General features: G+C 39.4%; 1 protein-coding gene across 6 annotated transcripts in view; it reads left to right on the top strand.

Moving 5' to 3' along the window:
• dnajc6 (DnaJ (Hsp40) homolog, subfamily C, member 6) overlaps positions 1–16,435 on the top strand; it is a 140,367-nt gene that overhangs the window by 11,672 nt on the left and 112,260 nt on the right. For 3 of the 6 annotated variants that reach the window (XM_043699436.1, XM_043699440.1, XM_043699435.1), the window contains exon 1: positions 2,408–3,122. The exons of the other annotated variants lie outside the window; for them this stretch is intronic. In XM_043699436.1, coding sequence (XP_043555371.1) covers positions 2,921–3,122 — 202 coding nt within the window. In that variant the 5' untranslated portion in view covers positions 2,408–2,920. Of the gene's footprint in view, positions 1–2,407; positions 3,123–16,435 lie in introns of those variants that run through there. 6 annotated transcript variants of the gene reach the window in all.

Genomic DNA, 16,435 nt, shown 5'->3' with positions numbered 1-16,435 from the left:
AATCTTTGCAACAGTGACCTTGGGCGTGAAGAACAATTGCAACATGAAGAATTTGGCTTCTAACTGAACAGGTATCGGTGAAACCATAGCCTGACATCCATCAGTATCCTTAAGAACAGAGGAGGAGGAGTTGTGGTCTTTATTGAAATGTGTTGAATCCAATTTTATCCAAAGAAATTCTCATTGACAAAGAGGAGGTACTGAGTGATCTGGCAGTCTTGAAAGTAAATAATTTGGGATGAAACTTATCCCAGGTTATTGAAAGAAGCAAGGGTGGAAATGGGGGAATGACCATTATCGATTCCTGTCTGATTACGGGAGAGGTTCCAGACAACTGGAGGACAGCCAACATGGTACCATTATTCAAGAAGGGAACTAGGGGGTAAACCAGGAAGGTATAGGTCAGTCAGTCTAACCTCTGGTGTGGAAAATATTGTAAGCAATTCTGAGGGACAGAATTGATCTGCATTTGGAGAGGCAGGGACTGATCATGAGTATTCAGTATAGTTTTGTTAAGGGGAGGTTCATGTCTGACCAACTTGATTAAATTTGTCAAAGAAGTGATCAGATGCATTGCTGAGGGCAGTGTAGTCTACTTGAACCTCAGCAAGGCTTTTGTTAAGGTCCTGTATGGGAGATAGATGGCTCATGGGATGCAAGGATACTGGACTAAGTTGGATCCAGAGTTGCCCAAGTGGCAGGAAGCAGAGGATAATGATTGGTGTTTTTGTGACTGGAAGCCTGTCTCCGGTGGAGTTCTGCAGATTTCAGTGTTGGAGCTGTTTGTGGTACACATGGGGAAATAAATAGACTTGAGTGTAGGAGCATTGAATGCTAAGTCTCCAGCTAATATGAACATTGGGGTGATAAGCAGTGAGGAGGATAGCTTTTAGAATAGAGGAGGAATGTAGATAGGCTGTCCAGTAGCAAATGGAATTCAATCTGGATGAGTGTGAGGTGATGCACTTCGAAAGGATAAACAAAGCAAGGGAATACCTGATGAACGGTTAGACCTTGGAAAGCATTGAGGATCAGAGGGACCTTGTTCATGTTCACGTTTACTAGTCCCTTAAGGTAAGGAGGAGTATGGGATACTTGACTTCATTCACTGGCATAGAGTTTAACAGTAGAGAAGTTATCCTTGAACTGTCTAACAAGTTAGTTAGGCCACAACGAGAATTGAAATCCATTTTATAAGAGAGAGCTTCTGGCATAGACTTGATGGGTTGGAGGGCCTTTATCTGTGCTGTAGATCTGAGTTGGTTTAACCCTTCTGTCTGTCTGTCTATTAATTGTGTTGTGACAACATCCATATCTTCATTATGTTCACATTGTGCAAAAAAAATAGTCTGTGCCTGGTGGTGGTCTCTCTGGCCACAAGGGCAGTGGGAAGTGAGAGCTCCCTGTTAATTATGTGGAATCAATTTCCTTCTATATGTATGAAAATACACTTATGATTTTGCTGCAAAGAACAACAGGAAATCGTTTTTGTTAATTTGCAATTGCTAATGGTGGCTATTACAACTGAAAAAGTACGACAGGGAAATAAACACTTGAAAATGGGGGGCAAGTATTGAGACTTCTGGTCAAACACTCTTAAGGATCTGTGCCTGAGTGTGTGTACAGTATCTGAAATATGAGCAAAGTTTTATCTTGCAGGTGGTCACTGAACTGATGGTGTATATTTTATTTTAGATTTTCAGCAATTAGATTTTTATGGAACAAAGTTTGTTCCCTTTTCTATTTCTCACAACTGATCTGCAAGATGACTAAATAGCTTGTAGTGTTACATTGAGAGGACGACAGATAATTGTCTTTTTCGTAAAATGGTAACGTGACTGAAATAAATGGAACTACTGAAAAGTATGGAAGTAACATTTTAAGGAAATTGATGAGCTGTTGAGCAATCTAATTGGTTTTAATGGACTTGAGAAAATGGGGGTTAGGGTGTCTCTAATCCTCATTCCTATTACAAAATTTGAGGGGCATGGATAGGGGAAATAGGGAAAAGACAGACTTTTTCTGAGGTCGGGGAGTCCAGAACTAGAGGGCATTGGTTTAGGGTGAGAGGGGAAAGATATAAAAGAGACCTAGGGGACAGCTTTTTCACGCAGAGGGTGGTACATGTATGGAATGAGCTGCCAGAGGATGTGGTGGAGGCTGGTACAATTGCACCATTTTAAGAAGCATTTGGATGGGTATATGAATAGGAAGGGTTTGGAGGGATATGGGCCGGGTGCTGGCAGGTGGGACTAGATTGGATTGGGATATCTGGTCGGCATGGTCAGGTTGGACCCAAGGGTCTGTTTCCATGCTGTACATCTCTCTGACAACAAATGCAGCGAGAGCAATTTTAAGTGAAGTCCGGATTAGTTTCCAATACTTTTTTGTTTCAATAGCCCCATCTCGAGTGCTATCGCGGGAAGCGAATAAGGTGTCACAAGGTTGGGCATCACTCGAATCGTGCCCCTAGGGACAACACCGAATAAAAATCATAATGACCATCAATGGAGAGAAAATGAAGCTTCTCGGATTTGCGTTTGAAATATCGATTGCAAGGAATCCTATTTAATTACAATGAATGCTTGGAGCGATATTGTTTTCAAAGGCAGGCGGCAGGCAGCTAGCTGAAGACTAGAGGTGACCGCCTCCACCAGCTCTCTGGCAAGGAGCCAGGCGGAAGCTCCGAGAAAAATCCGTTAAAACCCAAGCAGCAGCAGCCAGCCAGGCAGCTTTACAGGTCCAGAATCGTACCGGGTGGCTCTTTTTCCTTATTTGATTTCCGTCCCGTTTTACCCGGAACAAAACCCGCTCCCGGCTGCTTCCAAAAGGCGTCAATTCATTGGACAAGGTCATGACAGGCTCTTCCCTCTTTGTCTGTGAACGAGCTTTTTGGTGACCTTTTATTTTCTGGTGCTCCATGAGCCTTCTTGGAAACTATCGCAAGAAGACCAATTATGACGGTTACGAATCTTTGCATTTGGTGGACAGCAGTGCAGGGGATTTGGACAGGAGGCTGCCAGCAGCTGATGCAGTCCAGACGGTGAACCCAGCGACAGTAGCTCCAGCAGTGAGCGGCCCATTTCCGCAGCCAGCCCGCTGCAGCACCATGGACAGCTCAGGTAATTGCTTCCCACCACTTGTGGCCATGAGCCGGTATAACTTACGTGTATCTATTAATATTACCAGAAACGTTGTGTTCACTTTTTTAAAAACCCTTTGCACCTATAAACACAAACTTAATCTGTTTCTCGTGCGTTTCTTTAAATGCAACCAGCCGCATCGGATTAGCTCCTATACGGCAATAATGCCGTCCTATGATTGTTAAGATTAGAGTGATGCTGGAAAAGCATAGCAGGTCAGGAATTCCTGATGAAGGGCTTTTGTCCGAACTGTCGATTTTCCTGCTCCTCGGATGCTGCCTGATCTGCGTTTTTTCCAGCACCACTCTAATCTTGACTCTAATCCCTAGCATCTGCAATAGCCACTTTCGCCTAAGCTCTTATGATTCTGTTAGTCATTGGGGTGCAAGTATTGCCTTACATTTGCTGCTTTAGTGTTTTCTGAGCAGGAGGATCTATTACAAGAGACCATTGTTTAACACACCTTTCCATAAATTGTTATATTTCATCATATTTAGTTACCAATTTAGCTAACTATTTTGTTAACTAAACTATGTATTTTTCCCCAAATACATATTCCTGACAGTGATTTAGCAATTCCTTTTTTAAAAAAAAACATTTCAGGGATGACAATGATATGACCACACCTGGCAGCTGTGGTATTAGCAACCTCTGCCAGCAAGGTGCATTGGGTAAAAGTAGTTTGGGGTAATTCATGTTATCAATCTTCCTTTTTCTTTGTCTTAGGCCTTCCACAAACTAGTGGCAGAGGATCCACCACAGTATTCTAGCTAAAAAGAGGCACTGTCGCTACTCTTTAATGAGAAGGTTTATTGCATAACAGTAACTATAAGTAGATTTGGCCAAGCATAATTATTAAAGAGGGCACAAATACATCTGGTCCCTTCAAAAGCTGAAGTAGAATTCCTTGATTCTACTTAGTTTGCTGATTTTACGCACACTTTGTGGAGGCAATGTAAAATGAACATTAACCCCTTCAGAATCATTGCCTCATAACAGGCACTGCTGTGCATTGACAAATGGTGTACTTTAGGTAGCATAGTGTCCTATTATAAACTATGGTATTTTATATCTTACAACACTTTTGTTTTTGTCTTTAGTTGTTTCTTGTGTTGAAGTTTGGTTCACTACTATTTGTAGACTTATTGATTTTGTAAAATTAAAATTGTATTATTAAATTTGACTGCTTATAAACTAGTTGAGCAACAAATCTACACTGAAATAATTTTGTAATGATCCTTTGTCCCAGTTGAACGATCTGGTGCATTTTATCTAGATATACATAAAGCCAACAGCTATGATGTTGCCACCGGATGGTCTTTGACATTTTTCCCCTTATCTGCAGTCCAGGTACTGAAGCCAATTATAATACCTCTACCAATGCTGTTAAAGAGAGCATAGTAGTGATTGAGTGAATTCTATTTTTGTTTGTTTGCATACTGAACAGTATCAAATCTAATTATTTAATTGACTTGGACTTGGCTTTGGGGTGTAAGCTGCATTGTTTTGTAGTTGAAGTTTTGGACGTGGGGTGACTGATAACCACCTTGTCATTTGCAACCTGCCAATATAGATCACTGGATCAGAATAAAGATCTGGGATACTGATGAACTGACAAGTCCAAAGTTTTGGCATTAGATTCAATGGGCCGGGCTCCAGAATTAGGCTCTGTATCAGAAAAGGATGAAAGAAAACCAGGGGATGTTGTCAATCCTAGATATTTGGTTCATTTGTTTCTTTTCCACATCAATGATTAATTCAAAACATAACAGTCGCAGCTAAAGGACACCTGTACAAGTTCCTGAGATGTCACTAATTTACAAGCTAAACAGTTTCAGGCATGGAATTATGAACTGCAGTATTTTGGTATAGAATCGTGACCAATATTATGCTTAAAAAGGAGGACAGAGATTTTTTTGGCTTGTGTAAGGACTATTAATCATGACTCATTATTAATTGAGTTGAGTTATATAGTTGAAATGTTACAACTGCAGATAGAATTCTATTTCCTCTGTTTTTATCTGAGAATTTTACACACATGAAAAATTGTCAACCTGATCCATTTTGTTGTTTTAGTGAGTGGCGTATGATTCTGTTATGTTGCAGGTGCTGGCTTGAAACCAAGGCTTGTTCAAAACTATTCAGTGCTGTCAACATAAACTTGTATAACTATCCTTTCATCATTCAGCACTTAAGTGAATCTGAACTCACTTGTGGGTGTCTATATGATGGGGCTTGTGAGTATGAGGAGAGCCTTACTTTGGCAGCAGAATTTTATATCTTAATGAAGAGCCACTGTAGCATCCTATGTGAATTAAAGCAAAATAATATGGTTAATGGAAATCTGAATCAAAACAGAAGGTGTTTGAAAGCATCTGTGGAGGAAGAATTAATATTTGGAGTCAAATATTACTGTTCTGCAGAAGTATTTTTGCCTGCATTGAAATATTTGAAATTAGTGTAGTAAGCCTGACTGCATTTTCAGATTTTCTTTTTTATATAAACTAAAAATTGTGACTACCGCTTCCTTTTTTCTTTTAGATGCTCTTGTTCCAGTTGCAAAAATGCATTGTGATGGCATCTGGAAGTTGTACAATAGCTTTCATATTAATATGACATCAAAACATAATCAATTTTTTTGCATCATATACTTAATGGCTGAGCCACTATGCTTTCTACTTTATATCCATGGCGATTGTCATCCAAAAGGAAAAGGAAACCAAAAAAACTTAGCATTTATAATGCTCTTTTCATGTCCTCAGGATGTCCAAAAGGACTCTACCATTCAAGTACTTTTGAAGTATACTCCCTGTTGTAAAAAAAGTATGACAGTTTACATACAGAAAAGCCCTAGAATCAGGAATTTGATAGGTGGCCAGATACATTTGTTTTAGTGATGTTGGTTAAAGGATAACTATTGGCCAGGGGTCCAGCTGAATTCACTCATAGTTCTTTGAATAGATGGAATCAAGTTTGCTACAATCACTGAAGAAGCCAGCTGGGTTGTTGGTTTGACTTCTACATTGTATAACACATTTGAAAATGCAGCACACTCACAGCATTGAACTTAGAACTAATGGTATATAGGCGCACATTATCATGGATGACAATTTTTGTCTCTGACATTCATTTGCTTAATTTCTGAAAGGAGATTGAGAAGTGTTTCAATAGACAAAGCTTATGTTCTAAGGAATATGGGGAGAGGGGAAAAAAGGTACAACCTTGTTGAAACATTGAAATGACTTAACTAATATCTTTTTGGCTTTTAATAGGAAAGTTATGCTTGACAACATCTCAGTACCTGAGACTTATTGTTCCCTTTTAGTACACCTTGTCTGTCTTTTAATTTTCGTAAGCACTATGGGGCTTCACTGTTAAACTAGTTTACAATTTAAATACAGAACCAATTTACTTTCCTTTTGTCCTCCTTGCACTCTCCCTCTTTTCTCTATTTCATAGAAATGTGCTCTGTCTCTTTTTATTCATGTACTTTGTGTCATTGTTTGCTGCCATCAAAGTAATAACAACCAGTAACAATTGACTAATTTCAAGGAAATATTGTACCAATGGGTAATCATTACCTTGGATAAGAGCAGAAAGTGCTTGTGTTAAGTATTTAAATATGTTGAGCAATTTTGGATTCCAAAATTGATTATTCAACTCATTGACCAAATCACACTGTTCAAACTGTTTAGAAGCACCAACTCAAATGAGTTTAACATCTAAATTTTCCAGCTATTTCATAGAACATTTGGATTTAATATGAAAAACTGGTCTTGCAGTCCTAGGATATATTTCCCACAAAATAGCAATGAATGTAATTGTGTACACATTATAATCATTGAAGCAGTAGGATGGGGCTGTAAATATGAAATTTGATGCATATCTTGCTGAATAAGTATACAAAGTGATTCCAAAGAACTCACTCAGACTCTTGGTGAAGTTTTATACTCCAGTTACTCAAGTTTGAGACTTGTATTTCCAAAGATTCTCAAATCAATTTTACACAAAGCCTCTGCTAACATTTTGGATTTACTTGTATTTATTTTGGCTTAGCATAAGGATCACTCCGTTAAGCAAGACACTTCCCCACACAAATTGTATGATATATAATACAGCTTTGTTCAGAACATGCCATCATGTGAATTGGGAAAAAAAGGGCTTTATAAGATCATGGCTGATTTGATTGTAACCTTGAATTCACTTTTCCACTGCCCTTAAACTTTTTACTCCCTTTCTCAACAAGAATCTAGCTCTGCATTAGAAATATTCATGGATTCTACTTGCATCGCCTTTTCAGGAAGCATTCCAAAGACCCATGACTCTGAGAAAAAATTGCCTAATGTCTGTTTTAAATGGGAAATCCCTAATTTTGAAACAGTGACAAATAGTTTTAGATTCTCCCACAAACCCCCTATCAACCCCTCAAGCTCTTCTATGCTTCAATTGATTTGCCTGTCATTCTTCTCGGCACCAGTGGATATAAGCCTAGCCCGTTGGAACCTGTCCTCATAAGATAGCCCAACCTGTGCATTAGTTGAGTAAAACATTTCTGAACTGGTGACAAGGCACAGTACTGCAGATGTAGTCTCACCAGTGCCTTGTATGACTGAAGCTGAATGTCCCTTCTCATGTTTTCAATTCCCATCACAATAAATTGTAACATTTTATTAAGTTTCCTAATTACTTGCAGTGCCTGCATACTAACTTTGATTCATGCATGAGGACTGTCAGATCCCTTATGCATCTCAGTCCTGCATTTTCTCACCATTTAGATAACTTCATTTAATTCTTCCAGCTAAAATGGACAGTTTCACATTTTCCATATTATACTGGATTTGCCCACTCATGTAACCTATCACTTGTTTGTAATCTCATGTTCTCTTCACAACTTAATTTCTTACCTATTCTTGAGTCATCAGCAAAATTTGGCAAAAATACCTTCTGTCTCCTACTAAGTCATGGACATATGTTGTAAACTGTTAAAGTCCTAGGACTGATTGATTGCTATGGCACACTACTCATTACATCTTGCCAACCTGAAAAAAGATGTATTTATGCCTACACTCTTCTTCCTGGTCAATCTTCTATTACTTTTATCCTAACATCATGAGCTTTCATTTTCTGCAATAGCCATTGATGTGGCAACCTATGTGCAATTTGTCCCCTGTATTCAAAGCACACATTGTTTCCTCAAAGAACTCTCTAATAGTTTGATCATGCTAAAGCAAAATTGGAATTACTGGATGTCAGGGGGAAACCTCTCCACTGGCTGGAGTCATAACTGGCTCATGGGAAGATGGATGTGATTGTTGGATTGAATACTCCCCACTTGACTGGATGGGTGAAGCTACAACAATAATCAAAAAGCTTGACACCATCAAGGACTAAGTAGTCTGCTTGATTGGCAACACATCTACTCCCACCAGCGCTCAGTAGCAGCAGTGTGTATGATCTACAAAACACACTGCAGAAATTCACCAAAGATCTTTACATAGTACCTTTGAAACCCAAAACTACTTATATCTAGAATGACAAGGGCAGTAGTTTCATGGGAACACCACCGCTTGGAAGTTCCTCTCCAAGTCACTCAGCATCCTGACTTGAAAATATATCACTATCCCTTCACCGATGCTGAGTCAGATTCTTGGAATTCCCTTCCAGATTGCATTGTATGTCAACCCACAGAAGGTGGACTGCAGCAGTTCAAGGAAGCAGCTCACCACCACCTTCTCAAGGGCAACTAGGGATGGGCAGTAAACACTGGCAGCCAGCGTCCGACCAGTGAATTTGTGAAAAGGGCACCGTGTTTTGTTTAATAAAGTCATGTTGACTCTGCCTAACCACCTTGAACTTCTCCAAATGCCCTGTTAAACTTATTAAATTGCTTCTAGTATTTTCTCACTGACTGACAGATGTCAAACTAACTGGCTTGTAGTTTCCTGCTTTGTCTCCCTCCTTTTTGTTTTGAATAAAACAGTTACATATGGTATCTTCAAACCTAATTGGGCAATCCTTGAATCAAATGAACTTTTGGAAAAATAAGAACCAATGATGCATCAACTACCTCACCAGCTACTGCATTTAAAACTTGAGGAAGAAGTCCATCAGGAGCCAGGTACTTCTCAGTGCACAGCTCCAACCATTTGCACAGAAATACTTTTTGGCGACTGTGATTTTTTTTTTTTTCCCCCTTGCTTTTCATTTCCTGATGTATTTCTACCTTCTGTGATATTGCTTATATCCTCTGTAGTGAAGATTGCTGAAAAATTCATCTGCCATTTCCTTATATTTTCATAATGAATTCACCGAGCTCACTTTCCATAGGATCAACACTCACTTTGCTAACTCTTTGTCATTAAATACTTAAAGCACATCCTTTACATTTTTGTATTAATAGCAAACTTTCTGCTGTATTCTAATTTTTTTCCCCTCCTTTTTAATATTTTGGGCCATTACTAAGACAGACCAGGAGAAGCAACAATCTTTTGACCTATCAACTTTGCTAAATTGCAGAAGAACCTCGATTATCCTAACGACACGGGCAGGGAGTATTTTGTTTGGTTAATCGAATGCTGGATAACAGTTTAGCCAAGCATCAGAACCTTGTGATCTTGTTTGGATAATCTGAAATTCGGATAATTGAGGTTCCTCTGTACTTTTTTTATCTTTTAACATTTCTAGTTAACTACAGATGGTAGGTCCATCCCTTGGAATATTTCTTACTCTTTGATGCTATATATTTTGAAATATCCAATTAAATGCCTACCTTTTTGCATTTCTATTGATCAATTCTTTTCATTTTAATTTAGTGATTTCCCTTTAGCCACCTCTGCTTTTGTACCCTCTTAACTGTCTTTATTTAATTATTTAAGAAAATAATCCTGGACACATCCTCCCCTCTGTCCTGTAAACTGAATGTCCAATCCAGTGATATGATGGTTGCACTACCCAGGAGTACTTTCACCATGAGATCATTTAACTAATCCTATCTCATTGCATAATACCAGATTTTGTACAGCCTGTTCTTTAATTCACTCCAGGACATTGTTCTTGGAAACTATCTTGAAATCATGCTTTACTGCTACTTGTGGATTTTTTTTTTTTGAAAAATGACCATAGTTCAGCAGGTTGCAGTGGTTTATAATTTTAGCTCTTCAATAGGGAAATAACAATGGATTGTTATTTCCCTCACCCTCCCTCACCACCAGACGCCTGGAGGAAGAACGCCTCATCTTCCACCTCGGAACACTTCAACCCCAGAACATCAATGTGGATTTCAACAGTTTCCTCATTTCCCCTTCCCCCACCTCATCCTAGTTTCTAACCTCCAGTAACTCGACCTGTCCAGACTTGTCCGACCTGCCCAGCTCCTTTTCCACCTATCCACTCCACCCTCTCTTCCCTGACCTATCACCTTCATCTCCTTCCCCACCTACCTATTGTACTCTATGCTACTCTCTCCCCACCCCCACCCTCCTCTAGCTTATCTCTCCATGCTTCAGGCTCTCTGCCTTTATTCCTGATGAAGGGCTTTTGCCCGAAACGTCGATTTTGCCTGTCCTCGGATGCTGCCTGAATTGCTGTGCTCTTCCAGCACCACTAATCCAGAATCTGGTTTCCAGCATCTGCAGTCATTGTTTTTACCAGGGAAATAACAATGTTAGCCTTTGCAAGTATTGATATGAGGTAATGGTTCTGAAAGGGATGATGTTGGAGGCTGCATTAAGCTCCACCCAATCTGGAGATATGTTGTGCACTTGGGTAGAGAAATGAAGAAAATAGTTGGGGCTTGGGAGATAAACCTACCATCTAGTTCTTGAGTATAAGACCGATATTGGCCCTACAGTCATTTCCTCACCATAGATGGGAGGTGCACGTGAGCTCTCTGCGGAATCCTCAGCACAGCACACTTTGAAGGAATTGCATTGGTAATTCCTTTATGTCTGGCACCCTCAGCCTACATTTTTAAGTTGAAGACCCTTAATGGGTTCTGATGAAATTAATTAAAATAGTTACTCAGGAAAGGTTGGACTATTTTATATATGTCTATTCTGAGTAACTATTAAACTGACGCTGTACCTCTGTCACACACTCCCAATTACACCACATCTAGACCCTTTTCCCTCCAATAATATGGCACTCTTCCACCATCAGACTCCATTTCTCCCACCCATTCCAGCCTATCCTGAACATCAACACTTTGCATCCTGTCATCCTACCCAACTGGCACTCTACCCCTGTACCTGGCTTCTTCTCATCTGGCATCCTGTTCCGCATCTCCCAAACCCCTTCACTCCCATTACCACACTCTCCAAGCATTCTTCATTTCACTTATGTACTTCCAGCAGCTGTCAAAGTGGCTTGATAGATCTTTTAAATTGTAGAATAAGCCAGCTGACTGCTGTGGAGAAGGAAGTATGGTTTCCCTTCCTCTGACAATTCTGCATGATGAAAGACTTCTGAGTGGAAGTACAGATCTGCAATACTGCGGAATCCCCTCTTGGAACTGCAGAGCCCCCTTTTTGACAAAAGCAGGTCTGAGTGGGAGTCTGTGTGAAATTATCCCTCAAACTCTGGCCAATTGTTACTGATTGCTGTTGTGAAGAACAGCTAGAACAAATTTGTTTTTGTCCTTTTGGATTATTAATTCCTCAACAATGGCATCTAAGATGCCAACATAGGCTTTAGCTATTTGTACAAATATTCAATTTCTTAAGAATTTGTTTTTGTTTTCTCTCACTCCACTTTCACCCTCTATTAGTTACCCTTTTGGTTTTCTAATATTTCCCAGTCTTCTGGTCTACCACTTTTCTCTGCAGCATTATACATCCTTTCTTTCCATTTGATACCATCCTTACATGGTTAGCTACTGATGATGTGCTTGTCTCATGGAATCTTTCTTTGTCAATGGAATATACCTGTGCGAGTAATGAAAAACTCCTTAAATATCTGCTATTGCTGGTTTGTTAATGACTTTTTAATCCATTTTTCCCAGTTCACTTTAGCCAGGTTTATCTTCACGTCCTTTTTAATAATTGTATTGAAGATCAAGACTCTGGAGGCTGAGTTTAATGCTCAAGAATTGGGACTGCTGCCAACCTGTCTGAGTAAAATTTGTTAGTTACAAACCCGATGTTAACATGTCAATCTGCCGTAAATCCAAAAGCATGAGCATTCATTTCATTTTAAAAAGCTAATTAACATGTTTAAATATGTTAACAATGCATTGTATCATGATTTTACCTTCCTTGTCATAATGCAGTGCATGCATGGGCATTGCATTCAATTGAGTTTGTATTTTGGTGAGGAAGTGTTACAAAGATGGGTTTAACAGTTCAAATTGGGACTGCTGCTGAAATCATCATCACCAGTGCTATGGTGGATGACCTTGTCATCTGACGATCATTTGACTTTTCACAACATTCAACATTGCATTAACCCCTTTGCTCAGGAAAAGCCCTAATCAGGAGGTGCTGCAACCAATATTTTTGAGAATGGAATTTGCGCTGAACATGGTTCTCAAGATGGGAATTGTACTTTCAGTGGGCAACTCCACGTCTGGTGAGGATGAGAAGCAGACTGGCAGCTGTGCCTTTGATCTAGTAAGGTGACCAAACTGCTGCAGAGCAAAGGCCTTTGGAAAGGATTTAGGGGAAGGCAAGATCAAGCCAATAGAATCTACTGGATATATTTATAGCTGGTGCCATTTAGTCATCTCCAATGCCACAGGTTGTCCAGGGTGATCTGTAACCTGCTGACTTTGCTTTTGTTGTACAGGCAGACACCTGATGCCTATAAGGTAACAATGGTTCAGAAATTGTTCACCACAGAGTCCTTGCAGGCCTCAGCTGGAGACGTGTGGGATCTTGCAGCCAGCCATGCAACAGTGCATCAAGGTAGTGATGACCTGTTCAGGCATGCACATAGCCTTTTTGTTGTGTAAGGGGGAGGTTCTTTGAGACATAGATGTCCTTGTACACCAGTCACTGAAAGTAGGCATTGCAGGTGCAACTAGTGATGAAGAAGGCAAATGGTATGCTGACCTTTGTAGTGAGAACATTTTGAGTACAGGAGCAGGAATGCCTTGTTGTAATTGTACAGGGTCTTGGTGAAACCACACAAGTATTTTCTGCAATTTTCACCTCCTTATTCGATACCATGTGTTCTGGCTGTGTTAGGAGTGCAATAAGGTTTCCTCAGATGGAGGTCTGATGAATGAAGGGAGTCTGGATTGGCTAGGATGATATGCACTGAAGTTGAGAAACTTAGAAAATCCTAACAGGCCTAGACAAGGTGAATGCAGGAAGAATGTTCCAATGACCAGGAAGTTCAGAACCAGGGGTCACAGTCTAAGGATAGGTTTGGGCTAAGACTGTGAAAAGAGAAATTTCTTCACCCAGTGAGTGTTGCGCTTGGGGAAATCTTTGCCGTAGAACGTGATTGAGGCCAAAATATTGTATGTTTTCAAGAAGGAGTTAGATATAGTTCTTGGGGCTGCACTAATAAGAATTTATGGGAAGACCATGCGAGAGGTACGGAGTTGGATGATCAGCCATGATCACATTGAAGGGTGGAGCAGGCTAGGAGGGGTGAATGATCTGCCTTGGCCCATATTTGCTCATGCCTGACAAACCAAAAGGATCCTCTCCATGAGGTCTGTGGACAAGCACCTGTAATCTGTGAAACATTGGGAATGAAATTCTTTCTATTGATGACTTAATCAAAACCTCCAGTGAGTACAAAATCCTGCATTCTACTGTCACTAATATTTTAATTCCACATATTAAGTATCTGCTCCATTTTTTTTGTTAGATCACTTTATGCAGATATGTGTTCTACCAAGCTCTGTTCTTCATCTCCGTACAACTCCAACTAAATTCAGAATTTGGAATATGTGAAATCCAACCAGATCCCACAGAGTATTTGGTCATCTCTATCTGCATTTCTTGTCAACCTTTTTTAAATTTCATTTGCAGATACTGAACCAGATTCTTTTTGAAGGAATTAATGATACCAAACACCAGTAATCTATTTAAACATCTGTTACACTTTTTTAAAAAATAAATGATATCGAGATTTTTGAACTCCTACACAATACAGCCACACTCTGGTTTATCTCTTGCATCAATATTACACAAGCTTCTCAATTTCAAACTGTTTGGGTGAGGTGGTGATTGATGGTTTCATGAATTTATTAGTTAAGCTTGCCCAGTTGGCATGATGAGCTTTGAGAGCTTTTTGTTACAAATGAAGGCAAGTTAATGGGTAATCTCCGTTGAAGAATGTTTAGTGACCTCACAGGCAGAATGTTACATTTTGACTTGATTAGAAGAAGAATAGCTGAAACAGTGTAGATTTTTTTTCATGTTAGGCCTCACGGCAAACTGGGAATCAAATCCCTGCTATTTCCAGAGTTGTCTCAAAAATTAAAGATTTTATTAAAGTATGCAACTTTCCACAATTTGTCTTTTAGACTCCATTTGGTAGAGTGCATGGGCCAGCTTTCTGTAGATAATATACATTACTTTATTACAAATAAATAGATTCTAGGTACAGAAAAATTGTGAACCATTTGATATATAACAATTATTTAAAACTCTTACCCCTTTTATAAACCCCTTGTGTGTATACCACTCCATTGTTTTTAAAATGTGTACATGTGTATACCCCTGTGTATACACACGTACACATTTTAAAAACAATGGAGTGGTAGATGGAGGGAAAGACTGGGAAGGTATTCAATTGTCCCTGTTCACAGGGTTTGCTGAAATGATCCTTCTAGACTTGAGGATGTACTGCTCGTTGAATCTCCTTTTACAGATGTTTACGCTTGCTTGCAGGAGGTATATGGGAACTGGATCATGCTTGTAAAGTCTTGGGCTAATCTGTTAAGAGCCACAGCTTGTAACAAGCGCTGAAGAAAAAGGCAAATTAGTTTTCTTGAGGCTTAGTGATTTTTACTGCAAAGCCGAAACATTAAGATCTTACTACTTCTGCCAAGGATTTACATGCTCAAGCTGTTTCAGCTACCTGGGAGCCAACTGCATGGTTGTTGGCAGGAGGAAGCCCCTTGAGCCTGCTCTGCCATTCATTAAGATCATGGCTGATCTGTGGCCTAACTCCTTATGCTTATCTTAGGCCCATATCCTTTTAACACCCTTGCTTAATAACAGATTTTCTATTTCAGATTTAAATTAAACCATTAAATTAGCAAATTTAAGGAAGTGTTCAAAACTTCCACAACTGTGTTTAGAAGTGCTTTCTAACATCTCTTTGAATGGTATGGCCTTAATTTATAAACTCTGACCCTGGTTCTAAAATCTTCAACCAGAGGAATTAGTTTATCTTTATCCAACTTTCCCTGTTATATCCTGAAGACTTCAATTAGATCATTGCTTAACCTTCCTAAATTCCTGAGAATAAAGGCCTAATTTGTCTAATCTCTTCTCCAAACTTAATCCCTGAAGTTCAGGTATCCTTCCCTAGGTCTGGTGCCCAGATCTGCTCTCCATACTCTAAATGGAGTCTCACTATGGTTTTGTGTAACTATAGCATAACATCTGTATCCCTACTGATGCAGGAGAGTGGCAACATTAAACAATACTGTTCATTGTATTTGTAATTAATAAATGTGATAATAAATCAAATCCAGTTGTGCACTTGACCTCTAAATCTCTTTGGACATTCATTGTACTTTGTGGCTTTCTTAAAAAAAATCACTCTGATCTGTCTGTCTTTTTGTTCCAAAGTGGATAACATCACATTGCTTGTATGAAAATCCATCTGCCTTAGTGGTGTCGATTCAATATCCTGTTGTAATTCTACCCTGTCGTCAACACTGTCTATAATGTTATGTTGTCAGCAAATTTGGATGTTTGACTTATGCTGTTATCTAAGTTAATGAATATTCCAAATAATTGAGGCTCCAACACCGAGCCCGACAGGACACCACTAGTCACGTCGTGTCAACTTGAATACTTAGCCATTATTCCAATACTGCTTCCTTCCACTCAACAATTTTCCTATCCATATAAGTAATTTGCTTTCGTTTTCTGTGGGCTTCCACCTGAGCTGACAGTTTTGTGTGTGTGACTTTTTCAAAAGCCTTGTGAAAGTCCATATAAAAAACATCCATTGACTTACCTCTATCCACCACCTTTTGCCACCTTAAATGAGGTTTGTCAGGCATGATCTACCCTTCAGGAATCCATGCTGACTCTCCCTGTTAACTGAATTTTTTTGCGGTGATCAGTTAGCCTAGTCCTTGATTTATGGAGTGCAACATTTTT

The sequence above is a fragment of the Chiloscyllium plagiosum genome, chromosome 11, assembly GCF_004010195.1.
Source record: "Chiloscyllium plagiosum isolate BGI_BamShark_2017 chromosome 11, ASM401019v2, whole genome shotgun sequence".
NCBI classification, from domain to species: domain Eukaryota; kingdom Metazoa; phylum Chordata; class Chondrichthyes; order Orectolobiformes; family Hemiscylliidae; genus Chiloscyllium; species Chiloscyllium plagiosum.
This window is presented reverse-complemented; position numbering and strand designations above follow the sequence as displayed.